General features: G+C 38.5%; 1 protein-coding gene across 3 annotated transcripts in view; it reads right to left on the reverse strand.

Annotated features, from left to right (window-relative positions):
- Window positions 1–22,653, reverse strand: part of PDE11A (phosphodiesterase 11A) — a 477,210-nt gene that overhangs the window by 257,601 nt on the left and 196,956 nt on the right. For all 3 annotated transcript variants that reach the window (XM_066345959.1, XM_066345958.1, XM_066345957.1), the window contains one exon: window positions 7,884–8,024. In XM_066345959.1, coding sequence (XP_066202056.1) covers window positions 7,884–8,024 — 141 coding nt within the window. The remainder of the gene's footprint in view (window positions 1–7,883; window positions 8,025–22,653) is intronic.

Raw genomic sequence — 22,653 nt, forward strand, 5'->3', positions numbered from 1 at the left:
ATTTCATAGAGTTCTGACAATGAAATAGCTGCCAGCCATCAGGATGATCTGTGGAGAAGAACACTTGGCACTGGTGCTGAGACAGGGCCCTAGGACATAAGATTAAAATGGCTACATTTCTTCCCTTGACTAACCACAGAAAGAAATAGGGATAATAGTAAATACATCAGCTAGAAAGAAACTAAGAGAAGAGATAGAAATTGCTTAGACAGGTTCATGGAATAGAATAATATTAGCAGGGAATATTCAGTGCAAAGGACTAAATATTTCCTAATGTTGACAGCAGCCAGCTATGGAACAATCTTTTTATTTTTTTTCAGTCTAGTGGAAATATAGTGACCATTGACAAAGTCACTTCAAATTGATTGACTGAAACACTTAAGAGACACAAAAGAGGATAAAATATTAATTTTGGCAGGAAAGAGGGTTAGAAAGGCATTTTTCATTTCTATCTTTGGCATCCACTGAGTAAACTGATCAGTTTACACCTGACTGACCAGTTTAAAGACTATGAATACAATCCCTAAACACTGGTTTTAGAGTGTGATGAACCAAGCTTTTATAACTAGATTTAAATTATTTTCTCCTTTTTCCCCTCAAATATAGAGAGGTCAAAAAAATATTATACATCTGCAATAACCAGTTTTTTAAAATGTTCAAATAAAAAAAATAATTAGAAGTTTTTGTTTACTGAAATGAATCTAATAAAATAGAAAAAAAAACAAATTATTTTTGAAGAAAGAAAAGTTTGAGTATATTTTTTCCCTGATATTATATATTTTTTCCTGATTGTAAAAAGTAATGTATGTAATGCCAGTAAAGATGTGCTGTAAATTCATGTTTGGGCACATCTGTTGTCTCGCAAAAAAAAAAAAAAGCAAAGATTAATAAAATACAGAAGAGAACCATAGAGACATCAAGAGATTAAAAGGAAGAGAAAAGAGAAGGGGAAAGGAGGAAATGAGAGAGGAGGGGAAAAACAGCTCTCTAAAGCTCTAGTTTGGAGACAGAGGGCTGCTGTGCTTCAAGTCAAGAAAAAGGCAGGCAACAATGGCTGGAATTTCAGCTCCTACTGGGGCTAGGGTCTAAAAGTGTTCCTTTGAGACAGATGGTTCACCTTTACCTCCAGGAAGTGAACCAACCAAGCTGCCTCTGGTTTAGTGAAATATTATTATATAGCAGGAGACCCAAACCACCCATATTGGGCCTGGTTAACTAGGGGCCAATTAACTGTGCAAACTATTAGACCATGAGGGAAGAGTGCAAGAAAGACTGAAAGAAAACAATGGAAAAAACAAATGAACAAAAACACTGTCCCACAAAAATAAGCCACAATCCCAAGTTAAAAAACAGATACCCAATGTTAATATAGATAATTAAATCAACAACCTATAGAAATGGACAGGATGATATCGATAAATCTCAGGCTGATTGGCCCTGGCGGGTTGGCTCAGAGGTAGAGCATTGGCCTGACATGTGGAAGTCCTGGGTTCAATTCCCAGTCAGGGCACACAGGAGAAGCACCCATCTGCTTCTCCACCCTTCCCCCTCTCCTTTCTCTCTATCTCTCTCTTCCCCTCCCACAGCCAAGTCTCCATTGGAGCAAAATTGGACTGGGTGCTGAGGACGGCTCCGTGGCCTCTGCCTCAGGCGCTAGAATGGCTCCGGCCGTAATGGAGCAACGCCCCAGATGGGCAGAGCATTGCTCCCTGGTGGGCATGCAGGGTGGATCCCAGTCAGGCACATGTGGGAGCCTGTCTGTGTGTCCATCCCCCAACCCCACACACCCCGCTTCTAACTTCAGAAAAATACCAAAAAATAAAAAATCTCAGGCTGATGATGGAAGACACCTCCATCAAAGAAGGAGAGATGAAAAACAAAAATGTTAAGAATGTAAATGATTTGAACAGCATCATTTTGTTCCTGACTAATGGGTCATAGAAAGTCAAAGTGAAAAGCCCCTTTTGGAAAACACTGAGAAAACGAAAGATATGTGAAAAGAAGTTTCCCTTTTTTCTTCTCATGATACAATGTTATCCAATGACATGTTCCTGGAGCTGCACTAGTCTCCTGGATCATGAGGGTAAAGCCAGCTGGTCAAGGCTGACCACTGAGACAATACAGGAAAGTGGGCAGAGCCCAGGTTCTTAATAACGTCATCTGGCCACTCCCACTTCCTAGCACCGCCTCCTGCAGTCTTCTTGGGATATAAGGTACAAATCTTACTGTGCAAACCATTTTCTCTTGTATATTCTATTACTTGCACAAATCCCCCAAATTGATCTATAAATTAAAGCACTTTCAGTCAAAATCTCTACAGAGTTTTCCGTGGAAATTGATAAGCTGCTCTTAAAATCAATATGGAAGAGCAACAAGCCAAAGATAGAAAAGCCGATTTTAAAGAACAACATTGAGGACTTGCCCTATCAGACACCAAGAGTATTATAAAATTATAGAAATTTAGACAGTGCTATCAGACACCAAGAGTATTATAAAATTATAAAAATTTAGACAGTATGATACTGGTGCAGAAACAGACCAGTAGGATAAAATGGTGAGCGAAGAAACAGACTGAGGTATATATGGAAACTTGATATACTATAAAAGCAACATTACAAAGAGGGGAAAACAGTTCTGAGACAATGGTTTTATATGCACAGCTTTATACTATACAAAAAATAAATTCTAGATAAATATAAAAGACAATCAATACCAGATAGGTTAAAGAAAATATAAGAGAAAGTCATTCTAACATGGAGGTAAGGCTGTTTTTAATTTTTAAAAAGCCCATAAAGCACAAATCAAAAAGGAAGATTGATAAATGTAACACGTTAAAATTCAAATATTCTACGTAACCAAGATACCTGTTGGGAGAGGCAAGCCACACAAGCCCCGAGTGCACAGTCCTTGCTGTGCTGCCCGCACGACCCTGCTCTCTCTCTATCAGGTTCCTTTCATGGGATCGTGTCTTCAGTGAGCAAACTTGAGAGATGAGGTCACATCTCTCTCCAAACAGCAGGTTTGATACCCCTCAGTGGAAAAGGGCTGGATTCTCCAAGCACAATGTTCTCTTCTGAAATGCAACCCACTGCATGTTGGGCATATGTTGTTCCTACGGCACTTTGGGGACAGGTTGGGGGACATAGTTGTAATGGTTTATCATGGAAGGTTTACATGTGTTTCTACAAAGAAATGACACACCATTTTTAGCTTTAGTTTTGCATTTAAATACATCAATACTCAATGCCGGTCTTATTTATTATGTCTTATTTATCACTTATTTGGCTGGAATTTATTCTCTAATATTTTTCAGGAAGGACAGTTTGGAACTTTATTTCCTGAACTTTATCTGTGTCTTATATAACTGAATGTAAATTTGGATTTAAAATTTAGGGGGTCACATTTTCTTTTCCCTGAGGACTTTGTAGCTATTGCTACATTTTCTCCTAGCGCTGGAGAATGCTACAAGGAAGTATCACCAGAATAAACACCTTCCGATAGGTGACTTGATTCTCTTGTCTGGATGCCTATAGAATACTTCGATTATTGTTGAAGTCCTTTAATACTGAATGTATTTCAATGCGAAGCAGTCAGTATCAGCTGTTTCAGAAATGATGTGTGCTTTCAATCTGTAAATTCAAATTTGCCTTTATTTCAGTAAAATGTCTTTGTGCTATCATTTTGAGTGTTTTTCCTGTTTCATTTGTCATGTTCCTTCAGACACCAATTATCCTTATTTTGAACTTTCTTTATTCTGACTCCATTTTTATCATTCTCTTTTAACTTTTTATATTGTAGTATCCATTCCATATTAAATTTTTTTCTTTATATTCCTGAAAGTACTTTAGAGGTACCTTTTTCTTTCCTTTTTAAAAATATTTTTAATATACTACTTTCTGTAGGGTCAGTTTTCTTCTACTTCTTTCCAAGCTCCTCCCACTCTTTTTCTTTTTGTCTCTTTACTGCTCATCATTTATCCCTTGAGTCCTTGTATCTCTTCTTTGGACACTTTTATTTTTTCAGAGAGATCATATTATCTTTCATTTCATTGTATGGAAAACTGTTGACAATTTTTCCGGTGTGTGTTCTTTATCTGGTTTTGTCTTTACATTCTTGTCCTCCTCTTTTCTTACCTTTTCTTTGCATAAGCCCTTGCTGGTGGCTTTTTGTTGCTTGCTCGTCTTTAAATGAATAACGTGGGCAGGGGATATCAGGAGAGTGTTTTAGGATGACTGTGCTTGATTTTCAGCCTATTGTCTTTGGGCATATTTCGCCAGCTCTCTCTTCTGGGCAACAATGTGAGCTCCTGCCTACCAGGAGTGTCCCTTGCACTGTAAAACCACAAATGACAGATATTTGGGGGTAATGAAATCCTTTAATTCTCTTCAGCTGACCAAGATTAGCTGCTGCAGGGTGCCATTCACATTGCCAGTTATTTTGACACATTGACAGCCTTGTTCCAAGATGGATTGTCTTGCAAGTTTTCTTGTTCCTCCCCGGCCCTCCTGCCACTCTATGATAGCAAGGAGGACTCAGAAAACATCTCTGAGCCTGCCCAGCTGACTGCCCTTTGCACTCCACGCAAGTGTGCAAGCCTTGCTGAGCACTGTACTTTGCCCAAGCTGGCTGAATGCAGGCAACCTCACTCAAACTTTTACTTCATTCACACAATTTTCAATGCATTTAGCAGCTCTCCCCACATTATGTGGGGTGTGGGTAAGGTGAAGATTGAGAGCATAGCGTTATGATTCTTCTTTTGTGCATTACAGAGTTACAACACATCTAAAACTGGGAGAAGCACAGTGCATAAGGAAAAGCTCTCTCCTGTTTCCCATAAATACCAGGACCATCAGAAATGATCAGGACTGTCTAAGAAGCATCCTGCCTGTTACAGGTCTGCTGATAATAATAAGGAGAAAAAGATAAGTAATAAAGGAAAAGTATAAATGAATTCTGCATTTGCTTGATAAGGCTGAAATGTATATGTATTCCTTTATAATTATAACAACATTTTTATTGTTGAAATACTTGCAGTTAAAGTTTACCATTTTCAAGTCTGAAACTCTCTAGTTCTCCAACACACTTTTTTTTTTTTAGCAACAATTTTCTAAACTCGAAATGTAAGACTTTACTCAAATTCTCACATGTATTAGGGTTTTTGGACTCTATTCTGTTCAGCTATTTGTTTGTTTGTTTTTTACAATACATTTTAACAGCTTCTCAGGCAAAGACCTGCTTATTTTTCATCTTTGTTGCCCTTTTAACAATTTTTATGGCTACTTATACATGCCTATTTATGTGGTCAAATTTCACCTTTGTTTTCTCATCTTGGGATAGAAATCTATCTTTGCCAAAAAACAAAACTGAAGAGTGTTTACAAGTGTTGCCTGGGTCCCCTCTCTGATCTAATAATCACTCAAACCCTTCATTAGATCCAGATGACCAAGTTTTCTAATACAGTCCATCCACGCAGCATGCTGAGATGGGAAGGGAAGTCAAGCCAGAAAACTCTGTCTCAGCAGGATTTATTGTAACTACTGTGCCAGTGCCAGATTTGACATCTGGTGCCCTGCTGAGTCTGACTTCACCTTCTGTACATGATATGATTGTGGCTGGTCTTCTTGCTATAACTTCTCCCTAACAACTACGGTAGTACAGAGAACAGCAGCCCCTTCCATCTGAAATCTTGAGAAAACCTTGGTGGGAAGTTTGTTAACGGAAATCACAACATTGATGTATTTTGTGCACAGTGATGCCAGCTATCTGTACCGCCCTCCCCTCTCCTGCCACCTCCCCCGGAGGCAGCCTTGGCAAAGTATCGCCACAGCTCCTAAAAGGAACTGAGCAGATCTGTCTCCTCCTTTTGTACCTACAGTAGTTCACTTTTACCACCAGCCCCGGACCCTCTGCATTAGAAGAGTTCACTCTCATGCTGAGGAGGAGGGATGGGCAAAGAGAAGAAATGATGGAGGGTGAATTTCTGCTCTGACCCTAAAATTGCAGTCAGAATATTCAACTATGGGAGTAAGAAAAGGACTTTTACAGTCAGTAATATAGCAACACCTTTATTGCTTACACTGTCTAATCTAATGTTTCTGAGCTCCTCCACACTTTATAGCACAAGCTATACCTGTCACGACTATTGACTCCAGCTCTGCTTGCACCTTCCATGTTGACTTCTGTCCTCTGCACTTTTTCATTTAATTTGCCAAAGAGTAAGAAGACCACAGTATAATAACTAATCCACGTTCTAAGACTGGCAAGAATGACCATGGTAAGCTGGTTTACTTTCATGTCTGTTTATAACTGAGCTAGTAAACAAAGAGCTGTCCTTGCTCAGATTTTACCTGGCCCCCCAGCCACTTGCCCTCCCAGGGCCCTAAAAGTGACTCATGGAATCCTGACAACGGCCCCTTCCAGACTTTGCCTGAGAGTTCACAGGCTGCCAGGCACCACAAAGCACCACGCCACTTCTCATTTCTTTTGGGTGTGTCAGAGTCCGGTGATGAGGGAGACTCTAGCAAGTCATTCAACTTTCTGAACCTCGTATCCTCATAATAACAATACCTTCTTATAATGATGCAGTGAGAATTATATGAACTCAGGTGCTTCACAAAGCAACCAGAAGCACTCCATAAATATGGGCTGGTGTGTGGGTGTGTGTGTCTGTGTGTGTGTCTGTGTGTGTGTTCTGCCAAGGTTCCATTGGGTTTTACACAATCACAGGATACTTGCAAAGCTATTGTTGCTTTAAACCACACCGCTGAAATAAACAGAAATCCAAGCTCTGCTAAAATATAGGGAAACACTCCTAGACATTTCAAACATACATAGATTTTTTAAAATGTACTGTTATAAGTTTTACAATACTTATTAAATCTCCAAAATTTGCCCTAAGGTTCTTATTCATTGAGAAACACAAACTGGAAGGAAAAGACAATAACCTTTTCCAAGTTACAATAAACTATCTTTCTCTGAGGTATTAAAACAGCACTTAATTGCTAGACAGTTCTTGGCCTTTGAAGAGAGTTTACAGCAAACATATGTATTAAGTTGCTGCTGAGGGGCTAGACATTTAACTTTCAGGAAGGTAGATTGATGATGATCATTATTTTCAATATTGTTGTGTATTTAGCCAGCAGACTTCCCCCAAAGAGAAAAAGGGCTTGACAGAAGCTGAAAGCTGAGGTACGCAGGTCTGAGTCCTTGAACTAGCTTGATGCTTGCCATTGGACTAACAGGAACCCCTGCAGTGAAGAAGAAATGAGCCTCCTCCATCTGACTGGATGCTCTGTGCAAGTGTCCACAGGTCCAAGGAAGCACTGAAAGAACCTGGAAACTGCACGTCAGAAACAGCAGGACAAATCTCTGCTGCACAGCCCCGCCCAGTGGAGGCTGGTCATTCCACTCAACTCAAGTACAATTTGTGCAGCTCCAAGAACCACGGGTACTATTTCCCCAGCCTTGGTCTGATCCCTCTGCCCAGTAAGAGGACTGCAATCCATGTCCATAAACACTGAGGGCCTTGCTGGGGGGTAGGCTGGGGGACTGGCAACTGAGTTTATCTTCTACTCAGGTCTGTGACATTGGGCCACCATTTAATCCCTTAGTTCCCTCATCTGTAAATACATGGGACTGAGATAGACCGCTAAGGTCCCTATCAGCATAAGAGTCTGTGTTTCTAAGGTGACAGCAAAACAAGACTGAAAATATGTGTTAAAAAATGTTTCTTAACTTTAATTGTATAAAAAGTCACCCATGATTAGAAGAGTCATGAAAAGAGCAATTCAAATCACAATTTCACACACTTAATTACAACTAAACTAAACTTTATTCCAATAACACCGTTTCTAAGTCTACAGGACAGAAAAAGGATGACTTACTGGTGACTCAATGTCCTCTAGGAGTAAAACAGAACAGCGCTCACACTTCAGCAGAGTTTGAGCCCGATGCATTATTTTCTTGACAATCTTCTCCAGGTCAGTTTGTTCTTCAAACAGGTCATTAACCACCTCTAGCAAAGCCTAGGAAAGATGAAATGGATGTATTTAGGTGGATATGGAACTGAATAAAAGTGTTGGGATTTTTTCTCTCAAACTCCCATTTAATGTATGCCATAATTAAGTACAAGTATTTTTTGTGGCTGCTTTTTAAAGCATTTATGACTATTTTGACATATTTCCATAATTTATTTATTTATTTATTTTTAGTGAGAGAGAGAGGGGGAGGGACAGGCAGGAACAGAGAGGAAGAGAGAGAAACAAGAAGTGTCAACTTGTTGCGACATTTTAGTTGTTCATTGATTGCTTTTCTATATGTGCCTTGACCGGGGGGTTACAGCTGACCCAGAGACCCCTTGCTCAAGCCAGCAACCTTGGCTTCAAACCAGCGACCTTTGGGCTCAAGCCAGTGACCATGGGGTCATGTCTATGATCCCACGCTCAAGCCAGCAATGCCATATTCAAGCTGGTGAGCCCACGCTCAAGCCAGTGACCTCAGGGTTTCGAACCCAAGTCCTCAGCATCCCAGATTGATGCTCTACCCACTGTGCCACCACATGGTCAAGCCATAATTTTGTTTTATAACAGAGTCTTGAGATGCAAAATACAACTTGAGAATAGTTTTAGTTCATATAATCCTATATAAATCCCACATATATATAAATATATATGACTATATCCCATATAGCTAATGACTATGTGACCCATATAGTCATTAATTATAGGCCCCCCCCCACAGTTCTGCAATGTGACAAGGTATAAATGCAATATTTTATAATTAAAAACACCTGATTTTCTCAAGAGCACATTTATTTCAGAAAATTACAAAACAGCTCTTCCTCACCATCAGGAAGAAACAGCTTTGTGGTCCAGACTTATTTTCACTAATACATATCTCTCGCAGCAGTCTGAAAGAATTACAGCAGTAAGTGCTAATTAAGTTTCAGAGTCTTCCAAAAAATATATAAAATTATATAAAACCCTCATTAATCTTTCTGCGTAAGAAATATTGCTTCATTTCAGTCTATCCAGAAAAACATTTAAATACTATTATATATCTCAGAGAAGAAAACACCATTAAAATTTCTTTTAAAACAGCAGAATAAAAAGAAATAATTTAAAGTTATAACTTAAAAACTATGTACTTATTTGAAAAACAAATTGTAATAACCTGTTATTTTATCCAGCTAAGTTAATTTGCAATTTCTGCATTGAAATATTTATTTGGACTTTTACATTACATGGATGTTTCCAGAGACTTAAGAATAGTGGGCTGTGTACAGGTGGTAGATGTTATGCTACCATCAAAAGCAATCAGAAAATTATACAGCCAGTGAATTGGCCAGAGGGTGATTTATTCAACAGAATTTGATCAGATGTGCCTTCTGAAGTCTGACCTCTCACAAAGCATTTCATGGGTTTTCAAATTCATGTCTATTCAGGGAGATGGTGTTGATCATCATCATTTAAGGGATATGGCTAATTTTTAACTTTGGTAATAAATTTAATTTGTCCTGAAACCTTTTGAAAATTTATTTTCTGAGTCTATTCAGGTAGAAAAGCATTTGAATGAGTTAATGGATCTGTGAAATGAGTCTAGTTCACTGACCGTCTAAAAGAGGATCAAATATCCTGGGTAGTATTTTCTCTAAAGAGAGCTTATGAAAATGGCTAAGGATTGCTTTGTGATCCCAAAGCAAAGAGAAACCTCAGGAGGCAAAAAAGTTTTAAGTGCATCCTGACAATCTGGTATTTGGACAGCAAATTACCACAGAGGTCAATGTGCAAGAATTTCATATTCAAATAAAACATTAAAGATGAGGCAATTTTCTAAGTAATTACCAACACAATTCCCTGTTATTAAGGGGGAAACATTATTTCTTTAATCACCCAGACTATTTCTTCATATGGATCATATTAACTGAACAATTATTTAACATTTTAATTTGTTGTGACTGCATGGATAGGGCCTTTGGGACCCATCCACAAGAATATTTATCTTAGAGGAAAAACTCATTCTGCCCTGAGTTTTGCACATTACAGTAACTTTACTATTTCTAATTAAAAATTCCTGCTGTACTAACAAGTGATAAAAGTTTTAAAAATTTCCCTGACCGGCTGGCTCAATGGTAGAGCATCGGCTTGGTGTGTGGAAGTCCCGGGTTCGATTCCTGGCTAGGGCACACAGGAGAAGCACCCATCTGCTTCTCCACCCTTTCCCCTCTCCTTCCTCTCTATTTCTCTCTTCCTCTCCCACAGCCAAGGTTCCATTGGAGCAAAGTTGGCCTGGGTGCTGAGGATGGCTCCATGGCCTCTGCCTCAGAGCTAGAATGGCTCCAGTTGCAATGGAGCAGCAGTCCCAGATGGGCAGAACATCACCCCCTAATGAGCAGGCCGGGTGGATCCCAGTCGGGTACACGTGGGACTCTGTCTCTCTGCTTCCATGCTTCTCACTTCAGAAAAACACACACAAAAAATGTTTTACAAATAGTAATTCAGTCTACCTCCAGAATAAGAAAGAAAGAGAAGAAAATCTGGGATGATATGCAATTCAACAGAAATCAGAAACTTTCACACAGTTGAACATTCCCTGCTTCCTGACTTCACATGCCTTTCCCCTCCTCTTTCTAGTGCCTTTCTTTTGCTCCAGGCCTCATTCTTGGATCTCTTCCCTTCTCTTATCTACATATTCTCCTCCAGATTACCCCCCATACCATAGTTTTAAATACCATCTATACACCAATGATTCTTAAAAATTGATCTTGAAACCTGATTTTCCAAAAACTTTTTTTTCATTAATTTTAATGTGACATTGATAAATCAGGGTACATATGTTCAAATAAAACATCTCCAGATTATTTTGACATTTGATTATGTTGCATACCCCTCACCCAAAATCAAATTGTCTTCTGCCCCCTTCTATCTGGTTTTCTTTGTGCCCCTCCCCTCCTCCCACCCCCTCCCTCTCCTTCCTACCCCACTCTCCCCACACCCTGTTACCATCACATTCTTGTCCATGTCTCTGAGTCTCATTTTTATGTACCCTCTATGTATGGATTCATATAGTTCTTAATCTTTTCTGATTTACTTATTTCACTCAGTATAATGTTATCAAGGTCTATCCATGTTATTGTAAATGATCTGATGTCATCATTTCTTATGGCTGAGTAGTATTCCATAGTATATATGTACCAAAGCTTTTTTTTTAATTAATTTTAATGCAGTGACATTGATAAATCAGGGTACATATGTTCTGAAAAAACATCTCCAGATTATTTTGACCTTTGATTATGCTGCATACCCCTCACTCAAAGTCAAATCATCCTCCGTCACCTTCTATCTGGTTTTCTTTGTGCCCCTACCCTCCCCCCACTCCCTCCCTCTCCTTTCTCGCCCCTTCCCCACCCCTCCACCCCACTCCCCGTTACCATCACATTCTTGTCCATGTCTCTGAGTCTCATTTTTATGTACCCTCTATGTATGGATTCATATAGTTCTTAATCTTTTCTGATTTACTTATTTCACTCAGTATAATGTTATCAAGGTCCGTTATTGTAAATGATCCTATGTCATCATTTCTTATGGCTGAGTAGTATTCCATAGTATATATGTACCAAAGCTTTTTAATCCACTCGTCCACTGACGAAGACTTGGGCTGTTTCCAGATCTTCGCTATTGTGAACAATGCTGCCATAAACGTGGGGGTGCATTTCTCCTTTTGGAACAGTTCTATAGTATTCTTAGGGTAAATTCCTAAAAGTGGGATACCTGGGTCAAAAGGCAGTTTGATTTTTAATTTTTTGAGGAATCTCCATACTGTTTTCCACAGTGGCTGCACCAGTCTACATTCCCACCAGTATTACTTTACTCAACTCTTTACTAGCCAGCTATACAAGCCAAAGTCATTATCACTCCTTTCCCATGTTGGCAAACCTTGTATATTTCACTGCTAATTTGGAAGAAAAGCACTCACTTCTCAGTGTTCTACTCCTAGCCACATTATTTTTTCCCTAGCTTTATTGAGATAAAACTGACATATAACTTTGTATATGTTTAAGGTATATACCGTGATGATTTGATATATGTATATTATATTGAAAAATATGGTTAGTTACCATTATGCATCAACTCACATAATTACATTTTTTGTGGTGAGAATATTAACATTTACTCTCTTAGCAACTTTCAGGTATATAAGTTGAGTTACCGCACTGAATATTAAATCCCCAGAATTTATTCATCTTATTATTATTTTTTTAATTTTCAGCAGTTTATTTAACATCTGTCTATCTCCTTTTCTGTAAATTTGGCTGATTATAGTGTCAATTACATGGCTTGTTATTGTCTGCTATAGTATTTTTTTTCCAGGTTATTCTGACATTTAATTACGTTGCGTATCCAAAGTCAAAGTCAAATTGTCTTCTGTCACCTTCTATCTGGTTTTCTTTGTGTCCCTCACCTCCCCCTTCTCCCTCCCTCTCTTTCACCCCCCCCCATAACCATCACACTCTTGTCCATGTCTCTTAGTCTCGCTTTTTGTCCCACCTATGTATGGAATCATGCAGTTCTTAGTTTTTTCTGATTTACTTATTTCACTTCGTATAATGTTATCAAGATCCATCCATGTTGTTGTAAATGATCCGATGTCATCATTTTTTATGGCTGAGTAGTACTCCATAGTATATATGTACCACATCTTCTTTATCCAGTCATCTATTGAAGGGCTTTTTGGTTGTTTCCATGTCTTGACCACTGTGAACAATGCTGCAATGAACATGGGGCTGCATGTGTCTTTACGCATCAATGTTTCTGAGTTTTGGGGGTATATAACCAGTAGAGGGATTGCTGGGTCATATAGTAGTTCTATTTTTAGTTTTTGAGGTACCACCATACTTTCTTCCATAATGGCTGTATTACTTTACATTCCAACCAACAGTGTATGAGGGTTCCTTTTTCTCCACAGCCTCTCCAATACTTGTTATGACCTGTCTTGTTGATAATTGCTAATCTAACAGGTATGAGGTGGTATCTCATTGTAGTTTTGATTTGCATTTCTCTAATAACTAATGAAGATGAGCATCTTTTCATATATCTGTTGGTCATTTGTATTTCTTCCTGGGAGAAGTAAGTGTCTGTTCATGTCCAATTCTTATTTTATTATTGGATTATTTGTTTGTTTGTTATTGAGTTTTATGAGTTCTTTGTATATTTTGGATATTAGGCCCTTATCTGAGTAGTTGTTTGAAAATATCATCTCCCATTTAGTTGGCTGCCTGTTTTATTGTCAGTTTCTCTTGCTGAGCAAAAACTTCTTAGTCTGATGTGGTCCCATTCATTTATCTTTGCCTTCACTTCCCTTGCCTTTGGAGTCAAATTCATAAAATGCTCTTTATAACCAAGGTCCATGAGTTTAGTAACTATGTTTTCTTCTATGTACTTTATTGTTTCAGGTCTTATATTTAGGTCTTTGATCCATTTTGAATTAATTTTAGTACAAGGGGACAAACTGTAGTCGAGTTTCATTCTTTTGCTTGTAGCTTTCCAGTTTTCCCAGCACCATTTGTTGAAGAGGCTTTCTTTTCTCCATTGTGTGTTGTTGGCCCCTTTATCAAAAATTATTTGACCATATATATGTGTTTTATTTCTGGGTTTTCTATTCTGTTCCATTGGTCTGAGTGTCTATTTTTCTGCCATTACCATGCTGTTTTGATTGTCGTGGATTTATAATCTAATTTGAAGTCAGGTATTGTAATGCCCCCAGCTTTGTTCTTTTTCCTTAGGATTGCTTTGGCTATTCGGGGTTTTTTATAGTTCCATATAAATCTGATGATTTTTTGTTCCATTTCTTTAAAAAATGTCAGAATTTTGATGGAAATTGCATTGATTTTGTATATTTTTGGGGTAATATGGTCATTTTGATTATATTTATTCTTCCTATCCAAGAACAAGAAATATTTTTCCATCTCATTGTATCTTTTTCGATTTCCCTTAACAATGCTTTGTAATTTTCATTATACAGGTCCTTTACATTCTTTGTTATATTTATTCCTAGGTATTTTTTGTTGTTGTTGCAACCATGAAGGGGATTATTTTTTTTTTAGTTCGTTTTCTGATGTTTTGTTGCTGGCATATAGGAAGGCAATGGACTTCTGTATATTAATTTTGTATCCTGCGACCTTACTGTATTGGTTTATTGTTTCTAATAGTCTTTTTGTGGAGACTTTGGGGTTTTTGATGTATAGGATCATATCATCTGCAAAAAGTGAAACCTTTACTTCTTCTTTTCCAATATCAATGCCTTTTATTTCTTTATCTTGTCTGATTGCTCTGGCTAGAACTTCTAGCATCACATTGAATAAGAGTGGAGAGAGTGGAAAACCCTGTTTTGTTCCTGATTTAAGGGGAAAAGTTCTCAGTTTTATGCCATTCAATATGATGTTAGCTGATGGTTTATCATAAATGACCTTTATCATGTTGAGATATTTTCCTTCTATACCCATTTTGTTGAGTGTTTTAAACATAAAATTTTGTTGTATTTTATCAAATGCCTTTTCTACATCTATTGTAAGATCATGGGGTTTTTGTTCTTTGTTTTGTTGACACGGTGTATTACGTTAACTGTTTTATGTGCGTTGAACCATCCTTGAGATTCTGGAATGAATCCTACTTGATCATGATGTATTATTTTTTTAATATGTTGTTGTATTTGATTTGCTAGTATTTTGTTTAGTATTTTAGCATCTGTATTCATTAGAGATATTGGTCTGTAGTTTTCTTTTTTTTGTGCTGTCCTTGCCAGGTTTCGGTATAAGGGTTATGTTGGCCTCATAAAACGTGTTTGGAAGTATTGCTTCTTATTCAATTTTTTGGAAGACTGAGTAGAATAGAAACCAAGTCTTCTTTGAATGTTTGATAGAATTCAAGAATAGCCGTCTGGCCCTGGACTTTTATTTTGGGGGAGGTTTTTAATAGTTTTTTCTATTTCCTCCCTGCTTATGGGTCTGTCTGTTTAGGCTTTCTGCTTCTTCATGACTCAGTCTAGGAAGATTGTATTGTTCTAGGAATTTATTCATTTCTTCCAGATTGTTGAATTTGGTGGCATATTGTTTTTCATAGTATTCTACAATAATTCTTTGTATATCAACAATATCTGTGGTGATTTCTTTTCTTTCATTTTGAATTTTGTTTATATGAGTTCTTTCTCTTTTTTCCTTGGTGACTCTTGTCAAGAGTCTGTCAATTTTGTTGATCCTTTCAAAGAATCAGCTCCTTGTGTTATTAATTTTTTCTATAGTTTTTCTGTTCTCTATTTCATTTATTTCTGCTCTTCTTTTTATTATTTCCTTTCTTCTGCTGGTTTTGGGTTGTCTTTGTTCTTCTTTTTCTAGTTCCTTATGATGTAAAGTTAAGTGGTTTACTTGAGCTCTCTCTTGTTTGTTCATATATGCCTGTAGTAATATGAACTTCCCTCTTATTACAGAATCCCAGAGATTCTGATATGTCATTTTTATTTGTCTGTATGTATCTTTTGATCTCTGCACTATTTCTTCTTCAATCCACTCATTTTTTAGAAGTATATTGTTTAGTTTCCACATTTTTGTGGGGTTTTTTACCTCTTTTTTTGCAGTTGAATTCTAGTTTCAAGGCTTTATGATCAGAAAACATGCTTGGTATAATTTCAATTTTTCTGAAATTGCTGATGTTATTTTTGTGGCCCAACATATGGTCAATTTTTGAGAATGTTCCATGTACACTAGAGAAAAATGTATACTCTGGCACTTTGGAATGAAATGTCCTGTAGATGTCGATCATATCCAATTGTTCTAGTGTTTCATTTAAGGCCAATATTTCTTTATTGATTTTCTGTTTGGATGAACAATCTAGAGCCATCAGTGGTGTATTGAGGTCTCCAAGTATGATTGTATTTTTGTCAGTTTATGTTTTTAGGTCAATCAGTAGCTGTCTTATATATTTTGGTGCTCCTTGGTTTGGTGCATATATATTAAGAATTGTTATGTCTTCTTGATTCAGTGTCCCCTTAATCATTATGAAATGACAATGACCTTTTTTTTTTGTATTTTTCTGAAGCTGGAAACAGGGAGGCAGTCAGACAGACTCCCGCATGCACCTGACCGGGATCCACCCGGCATGCCCACCAGGGGGCGATGCTCTGCCCATCTGGGGCGTCGCTCTGCTCTGTTGCGACCAGAGCCACTCTAGCACCTGGGGCAGAGGCCAAGGAGCCATCCCCAGTGCCCGAGCCATCTCTTGCTCCAATGGAGCCTCAGCTGCAAGAGGGGAAGAGAGAGACAGAGAGGAAGGAGAGGGGTAGGGGTGGAGAAACAGATGGCTGCCTCTCCTGTGTGCCCTGGCCGGGAATCGAACCCGGGACTTCCGCACACCAGGCCGACACTCTACCACTGAGCCAACCGGCCAGGGCTAACAATGACCATTTTTGTCTCTGATTACTTTTGCTGTCCTGTAGTCAGCAATGTTAGAGTATTGCTACACCTGCTCTTTTTGGATGTTATTTGCTTAGAGTATTGTTTTCCAGCCTTTCACTTTTAATTTGGTTTTATCCTTGTTGCTTAGAGTGTTTCTTGTAGGCAGCATACAGTTGGATTTTCTTTTTCAATCCATTCTGCTACTCTGTGTCTTTTTATTGGTGAGTTCAATCCATTTACATTTAGTGTAATTATTGACACTTGATGGTTTCCTATTGCCATTTATATATTGCTTTCTGTTAGTTTTGTATCTTGTTTGATTCTTCTCTTTTGTTTTTCTATCATTTGTTTTCGTTTGGTTGTAATCCATACTTCTTTCTTCTGTTACTTCTTTTTTCAAGTCATGTGCTTCTGTGGTGGTTTTTCAGGGGTTGTTACCATTAAGTAATGGAAAGGGTACCTACCATGTTCATTATAGTACACTATCTTATGAGTGCTTCTGCACTCCATCCTCCTTTGCTACTGTTAATCTTTCTCCTCTCCCCTTTTTTGTTTTTATTGTCACAGTTTAAATTTAATTTTATTGTGTTCTTGGTGGAGCTTTTACTTGTGGTTTTGTTTTGATTTGTTCTTTGTATCTGGTCAGATAACCCCTTTTTGTATTTCCTGAAGTGGGGGTTTTCTGATGATAAATTCCCTCATCTTTTCTGTGTCTGTGAATGTTTTTATTTCTCCTTTGTATTTGAAGGAAAGCTTTGATGGGTATAGTATTCTTGGCTGGAAGTTCCTCTCTTTCAGAACTTTAAATATTGGGGTCCACTCTCTTCTAGCTTTAGAGTTTCTGCTGAGAAATCTGATGATAATCTAATAGGCCTTCCTTTATATGTTGTATTTTTCTTTTCCCTGGCTGCCTTGAGAATTTTTTCTTTGCCGTTGGTTTGTGCCAATTTCATTATGATGTGCCTTGGAGTAGGTTTGTTGGGGTAAAGATAACTCAGTTTTTTGTTTGCTTTTTGAATTTGAGGCTTTAGTTCTTTCCATAGACTTAGGAAGTTCACATGTATTATTTGCTTGAATATGTTCTCCATTCCATTTTCTCTCTCTTCTTCTTATATACCTATTATTCTTATGTTGCTCTTTTTGATGGAGTCAGACAATTCCTGTAGGACTTTCTCATTTTTTTAAATTCATGAGTCTCTCTCCTCTTCTCTCTGTTGTGCCTCAAGTTACCTGTCTTCTATGTCACTAATCCTCTCTTCTATCTGGCCTGTTCTATTAGCTAAGCTTGTTACTTTGTTTTTCTGTTCATGAATTGAGTTTTTCATCTCAGTTTGATTCGTTTTCATAGTTTCAATTTTCTTGGTAATATATTCTTTCTGTTTATTGAGTTGTTTTTTGAGCTCCCTAAATTGCCTTTCTGTGTTTTCTTGTATATCTCTGAGTATTTTTAGGATTTCTATTTTAAATTCTGTCATTTAACTCCAAGGTTTACAATCTATTAAAATTTTTTCTATAGATTTTTTTTCTTTTCTATCTGTGTTACATCTCTGTCTTTTGTATCCATAATATTCGATTTCCTTTCCTTAATGGCATCTGAGGGTGGTTTTGTTAACAACACTAATGAGAATTAATAAAGAATACAAAGTTAAAATAAATAAATAAATAAATAATTTAAAAATTATTATTTCTTTTTTTGAGAAAATATCATGAAAAACTGAGAATTATATTGTGCTAAATGGAACAAAAGCTAACTAGACGGAGAGGGCTTGAGTTGCGGAGAAGTGACAAAGGGGCAAAACACGAGGTAAGGACCCACAAAATGCAAAAAAGAACAAATTTGGAATAAGAATAAAATAATTTGCTTGTAAATGACAGTTGAATGAGAGATATAATGAAAGAGATTAAAAAACAAGAAAAAGATAAATAATACTATTGTATTAAGTGGAACAAAAGCTACATAGAATGGAGAGCCGGGGTTGGGCGGAATGCTAATGAGTTAAAAAGTGAAGTAAAAAGCACACAAAATGCCACAAAAAAAATTGAAACCAAAATAAAATAATTTGTGAGTGAGGATCGAATGAGAGGAAAAGTGAAAGAGAAAAGAAGAAACTAAAAGAGAAGGAGAATAAAGAAAAAGAAGAAGAAGAAAAACAAAGGGGGAGAGAGTTAAGGGTTTTGGAGTGTAACCTTCATAGAGAAAGAAAAAAGAAAGAAAGAAAATGGGAAATGTAACACCTATGGGTAATGTAGTTCAAGATGAAGAGAAAAGAATAAGATGAGAAGAGGATAAAAGGACCAATGTGGAAGAAAAAAAATAAAGATAAGAAAATGAAAGAAACAAAAAAAAAGTGGAAAAAGTTATAAAGACTGTGGATTATTCTTGATTTTGAGAGGTTATCTTCTTCCTTTTTCTTTCTTCTCCCTCTTCCTGGTCAGTGTCACTGTACCCCAGGCTCTGCCCCTGTGTCACGCTTAGGTAGAGATTTGCAGTTGATGTGTCGCTATGGCAATGACATATACTAGGCCTCAGTCTTATTGGTAGTCGGGGCTTGTTAATGTTTGCAGGCTCCAACAATGAGAGAGTTCGTTTTCCCAGAGCCTCTCTCCAAGTCTTTCCTTTCTGAACCGGCAGCCTGGTGATCCAGCTATGAAGTTGCCCCTGCCACTGCCTGGAGAGTAAGAGGCCCTAAGAGCTGGCAAATCCCTACTCTATCCCCACTCAGCACAGGGCTCTGGGTAAGGCTCTGCCAGTCAGAGCTGCCAGCATAATCAGGCAAGGCTGGGAGCCAATTGCTCTCAAGGTAACTTTCTACTAGCCTCCAAACATATCTAATATGCCTCAGCACCCTGTAGGACCACTCTCCCCAGGCTTTTTGCACTTTGTGACCTGTATTGGCTGGCAGGAAGATGCCCTAGTCGCTGCCTGCAGAACAGGAGGTCTTAAAAGCTGCCAAGTCCCTCCTTTTAGTGCACATCCCTGAGTATGAAAGCTCTGCCAATCAGAGCCACCAGCTTAAGCAGGTAGGGGGGGGGCGTGTTAACTTCTGTTCAGGCTCCTTTCTAAGGTTCCCTGGGTATGTCTAGTTGAATTTGCCTTAGCCTTCTGTGGGATTGCTCTCTGCAGGCTTCTCCCTTGTTAAAAAGCCTACAGCCTAGCCTGCCCAACTTCTGCAGTATTCTTTGAGGTCTGTTCCATAGGAATGTGTTTTTTAACCTGTATTGGCTGGCAGAAAGTTGCCCCAGCTACTGCGAGCAGAGCAAGAGGCCTTAAAAAATATCACATCTCTCCATTGAGTTCTCTTAGATCACTGACCTGAAAAAGAAGACCTTGTCAGCCAGAGCCACTGCCCACGTAAGCCAGCTGGGTAGTGAGCGGACTGTGTGTTAAGCTAATTTCAGCAATTGGATCTGCGGATCTGTTCCAGAGACTGTCTGCAAGTTGCCTGCATGCCCCTCCCCCTAGCACTTCCATATTTTTTCTTCCCCAGGAGTGTGTTTAGTTAGCCTGTATGGCTGGCAGAGGTGCCCTGCTTGCCCAAGAGGTCTGGGCATAGGGAAGTCAGCTTTCACGCACTCCTTGTGCGCTGTTTGGGGAGCAGGGATTACACTGAGACTCTGGTTGCAGCCAATGCAGAAGGCAACTGCTGACAGTCTCCAACTCTGCCCCTCTGTCCGGGAATGTGGGCTCCCATGCCTGGGGTGCTAGGAGGAACCATTCGCACACTGTCCACACTCACCAACCAGGATATTGGGAGTAATGAAGGCAACTGCTTGCCCACCTCTGCCGGGGTCTGACGCGGCGTTAGCTCACGTGGGCTGAGCCGCTGAGGGCATACTCTTCCTTCGGCTTGAACGTCTCTGCCCCAGCCCAGCTCTTTCCACGCCCCCAACCCCCACTTTCTCTCAGTTCCAAGTGAAAGCAGCCCTTGCTCAGGTCAGTGAGGAAGGTGGAATGTTCCATTCTCCGTTTTATTTCATTCAGGGTCCATTATATATATATTTAGCCACCTTTTCACCCAATTATACCTTTGTTCAGTGTGTGTGTCTTACAGATGCTCCTGGGATCGTTTCTCTATCTCTAGTTGTCAAACTTGTTGAAATTTTGGGGAGAGGTATTGGGAGCCCTCTTCATGGCACATTTCTCTGACGTCACCTCTCAATTTATTCATCTTATGATTCAAAGTTAATACCCTTTGACCAGAATCTCTCAATTTGCCCCACTCCCCAGCCCTGGCAACCTCCATTCTACTGTCTGTTTCCATGAGTTCTGTTTCTCATTGATCCAATACACAAGTGAGACCATACAGTGTTTGTCCTTGCCTGACTTATTTTCCTTAGCACAGTACCCTCCTGATCCATCCCTGTTGTAACAAATGGCAGAACTTTCTTCTTTCTATGGCTGAATGATATCCTATTGTGTATATATACCATCATTTCTTAATGCACTCATCCATCAATGGTTACTTAAGTTGTTTTTACATCTAAGTTATTGTGAATAATGCTGCAATAAACATTGGGATACAGATAGCTCTTCCAGAAAGTGATGTCATTTCCTTTGGATATATATAACTGCTGACAAAAATTAGGGAATATTTCAAAATAAATATGAAGCTGTAAAATATCCCCTAATTGTTGTGAGCGGCATATACAGCAGTGGGGTTGCTGGGTTATATGGAAGTTCAATTTTCAATGTTGTGAGGAAATTCCATATTGGTTTCCATAGTGGCTATACCAATTTATATATAATACAAGGGTTCCTTGAGTTACGATAGTCTTGGCATATGATGTTTTGAGTTCATGATGCTCACTCTCATAACAACTTTTAAAAAATGCGTGTGTTTCTGCTTATACTGTTAACATCGTACTTACAGACTACGTGGATGAACTAGTTTTGTTGCGTGTGGCAGAAGAATATGCAGTAATGTGGCATATGAGTGAGGGAGATGGTATTTCCCAGTACACTTACCTACGCCATTTTGGGCTGTTAAAAGCACAAGTGTTTCTTTTGTGTTAGGCTAAGGTGTGTTTCAACTCACATCCAAATTTGGGTTACATCACTGTTGTAGGAATGAAACTGTTGTAACCTAAGGACCTCCCCCCCATACTTACAAACAGTGCACAAGAGTTCTGTTTTCTCCACGCCCTCACCAACACTTGTTATTTCCTATCTTTTTGATAAAAGTCATTCTAACAGGTGTGAGATGAGAACTCATTGTGGCTTTGATTTGCATTTCCATGATAATTAGTGACCAGCATTGCTTCATGTAGCTGTTGCCCATTTGAATGTCCTCTTTGAGGGGGAAAAAAGGTCAAGTCAGATGCTATGACCATTTTTTAATTGGATTCTGTTTTTATTGAATTGTATGTTTTGAATATTAACCCCTTATCTGATATATATGGTTTGCAAATATTTTCTCTCATTCCACAGATTGCTTTTTCATTTTGCTTTTCATGTTTCCTTTGTTATACAGAAGCTTTTTAGCTTGATGTAGCTTTATTTGTTTATTCTTGCTTTTTTTGCTTATGCTTTTGTGTCAGAGCAAAGAAAAAAATCACTGGAGCTTTTTCCATTTTCTTCTAGGAGTTTTATAGTTTTAGGACATATATTTCAGTCTTTAATCCATTTCAAGTTACCTTTTTAGTGAGTGGTATAAGATAGGGGTCCAATTTTATTCTTTTGCATGTGAATATTCAGTTCTCCCAACACCATATATTGAAAAAATTATCTTTTCCCTGTTAAGTATTCTTGGCTCCTTGTCAAATATTGATATATGTTGACAATATAAGCATGGGTTTATTTCTTGGCTTTAGAGTCTATTCCACTGGTCTAGGTTTCTGTTTTTGATACCAGTATCATACTCTTTTGATTACTATAGCATCATAGCATAGTTTGAAACCAGGTAGTATGATGCCTCCTTTGTCCTTTTCCAGAATTGCTTGGGTATTTGAGGTCTGTAAGCAGGTGGCTGTGGCCATGCAGATTCACATTGGATTTGGGCAGACAGATTAAGAAACTGTAGAGCTGGAAAATGGTAAGCCATTCCATTTATTACAGGCTTGCAACAGCAGATGAGCAAGCAGGCAGGGGAAACTGCTTCTCTTTCTCAGGGCTGATGAGCAAACAGGCCAGGAGAAAAAACCCTTCTCTGGGAAACAATAGCAAAAAATGGCCTCTCCCAACGGTGGCAGGCAATCTGCAACCTACAATC

This window comes from Saccopteryx leptura, chromosome 7 (assembly GCF_036850995.1).
Source record: "Saccopteryx leptura isolate mSacLep1 chromosome 7, mSacLep1_pri_phased_curated, whole genome shotgun sequence".
Taxonomy (NCBI): Eukaryota; Metazoa; Chordata; class Mammalia; order Chiroptera; family Emballonuridae; genus Saccopteryx; species Saccopteryx leptura.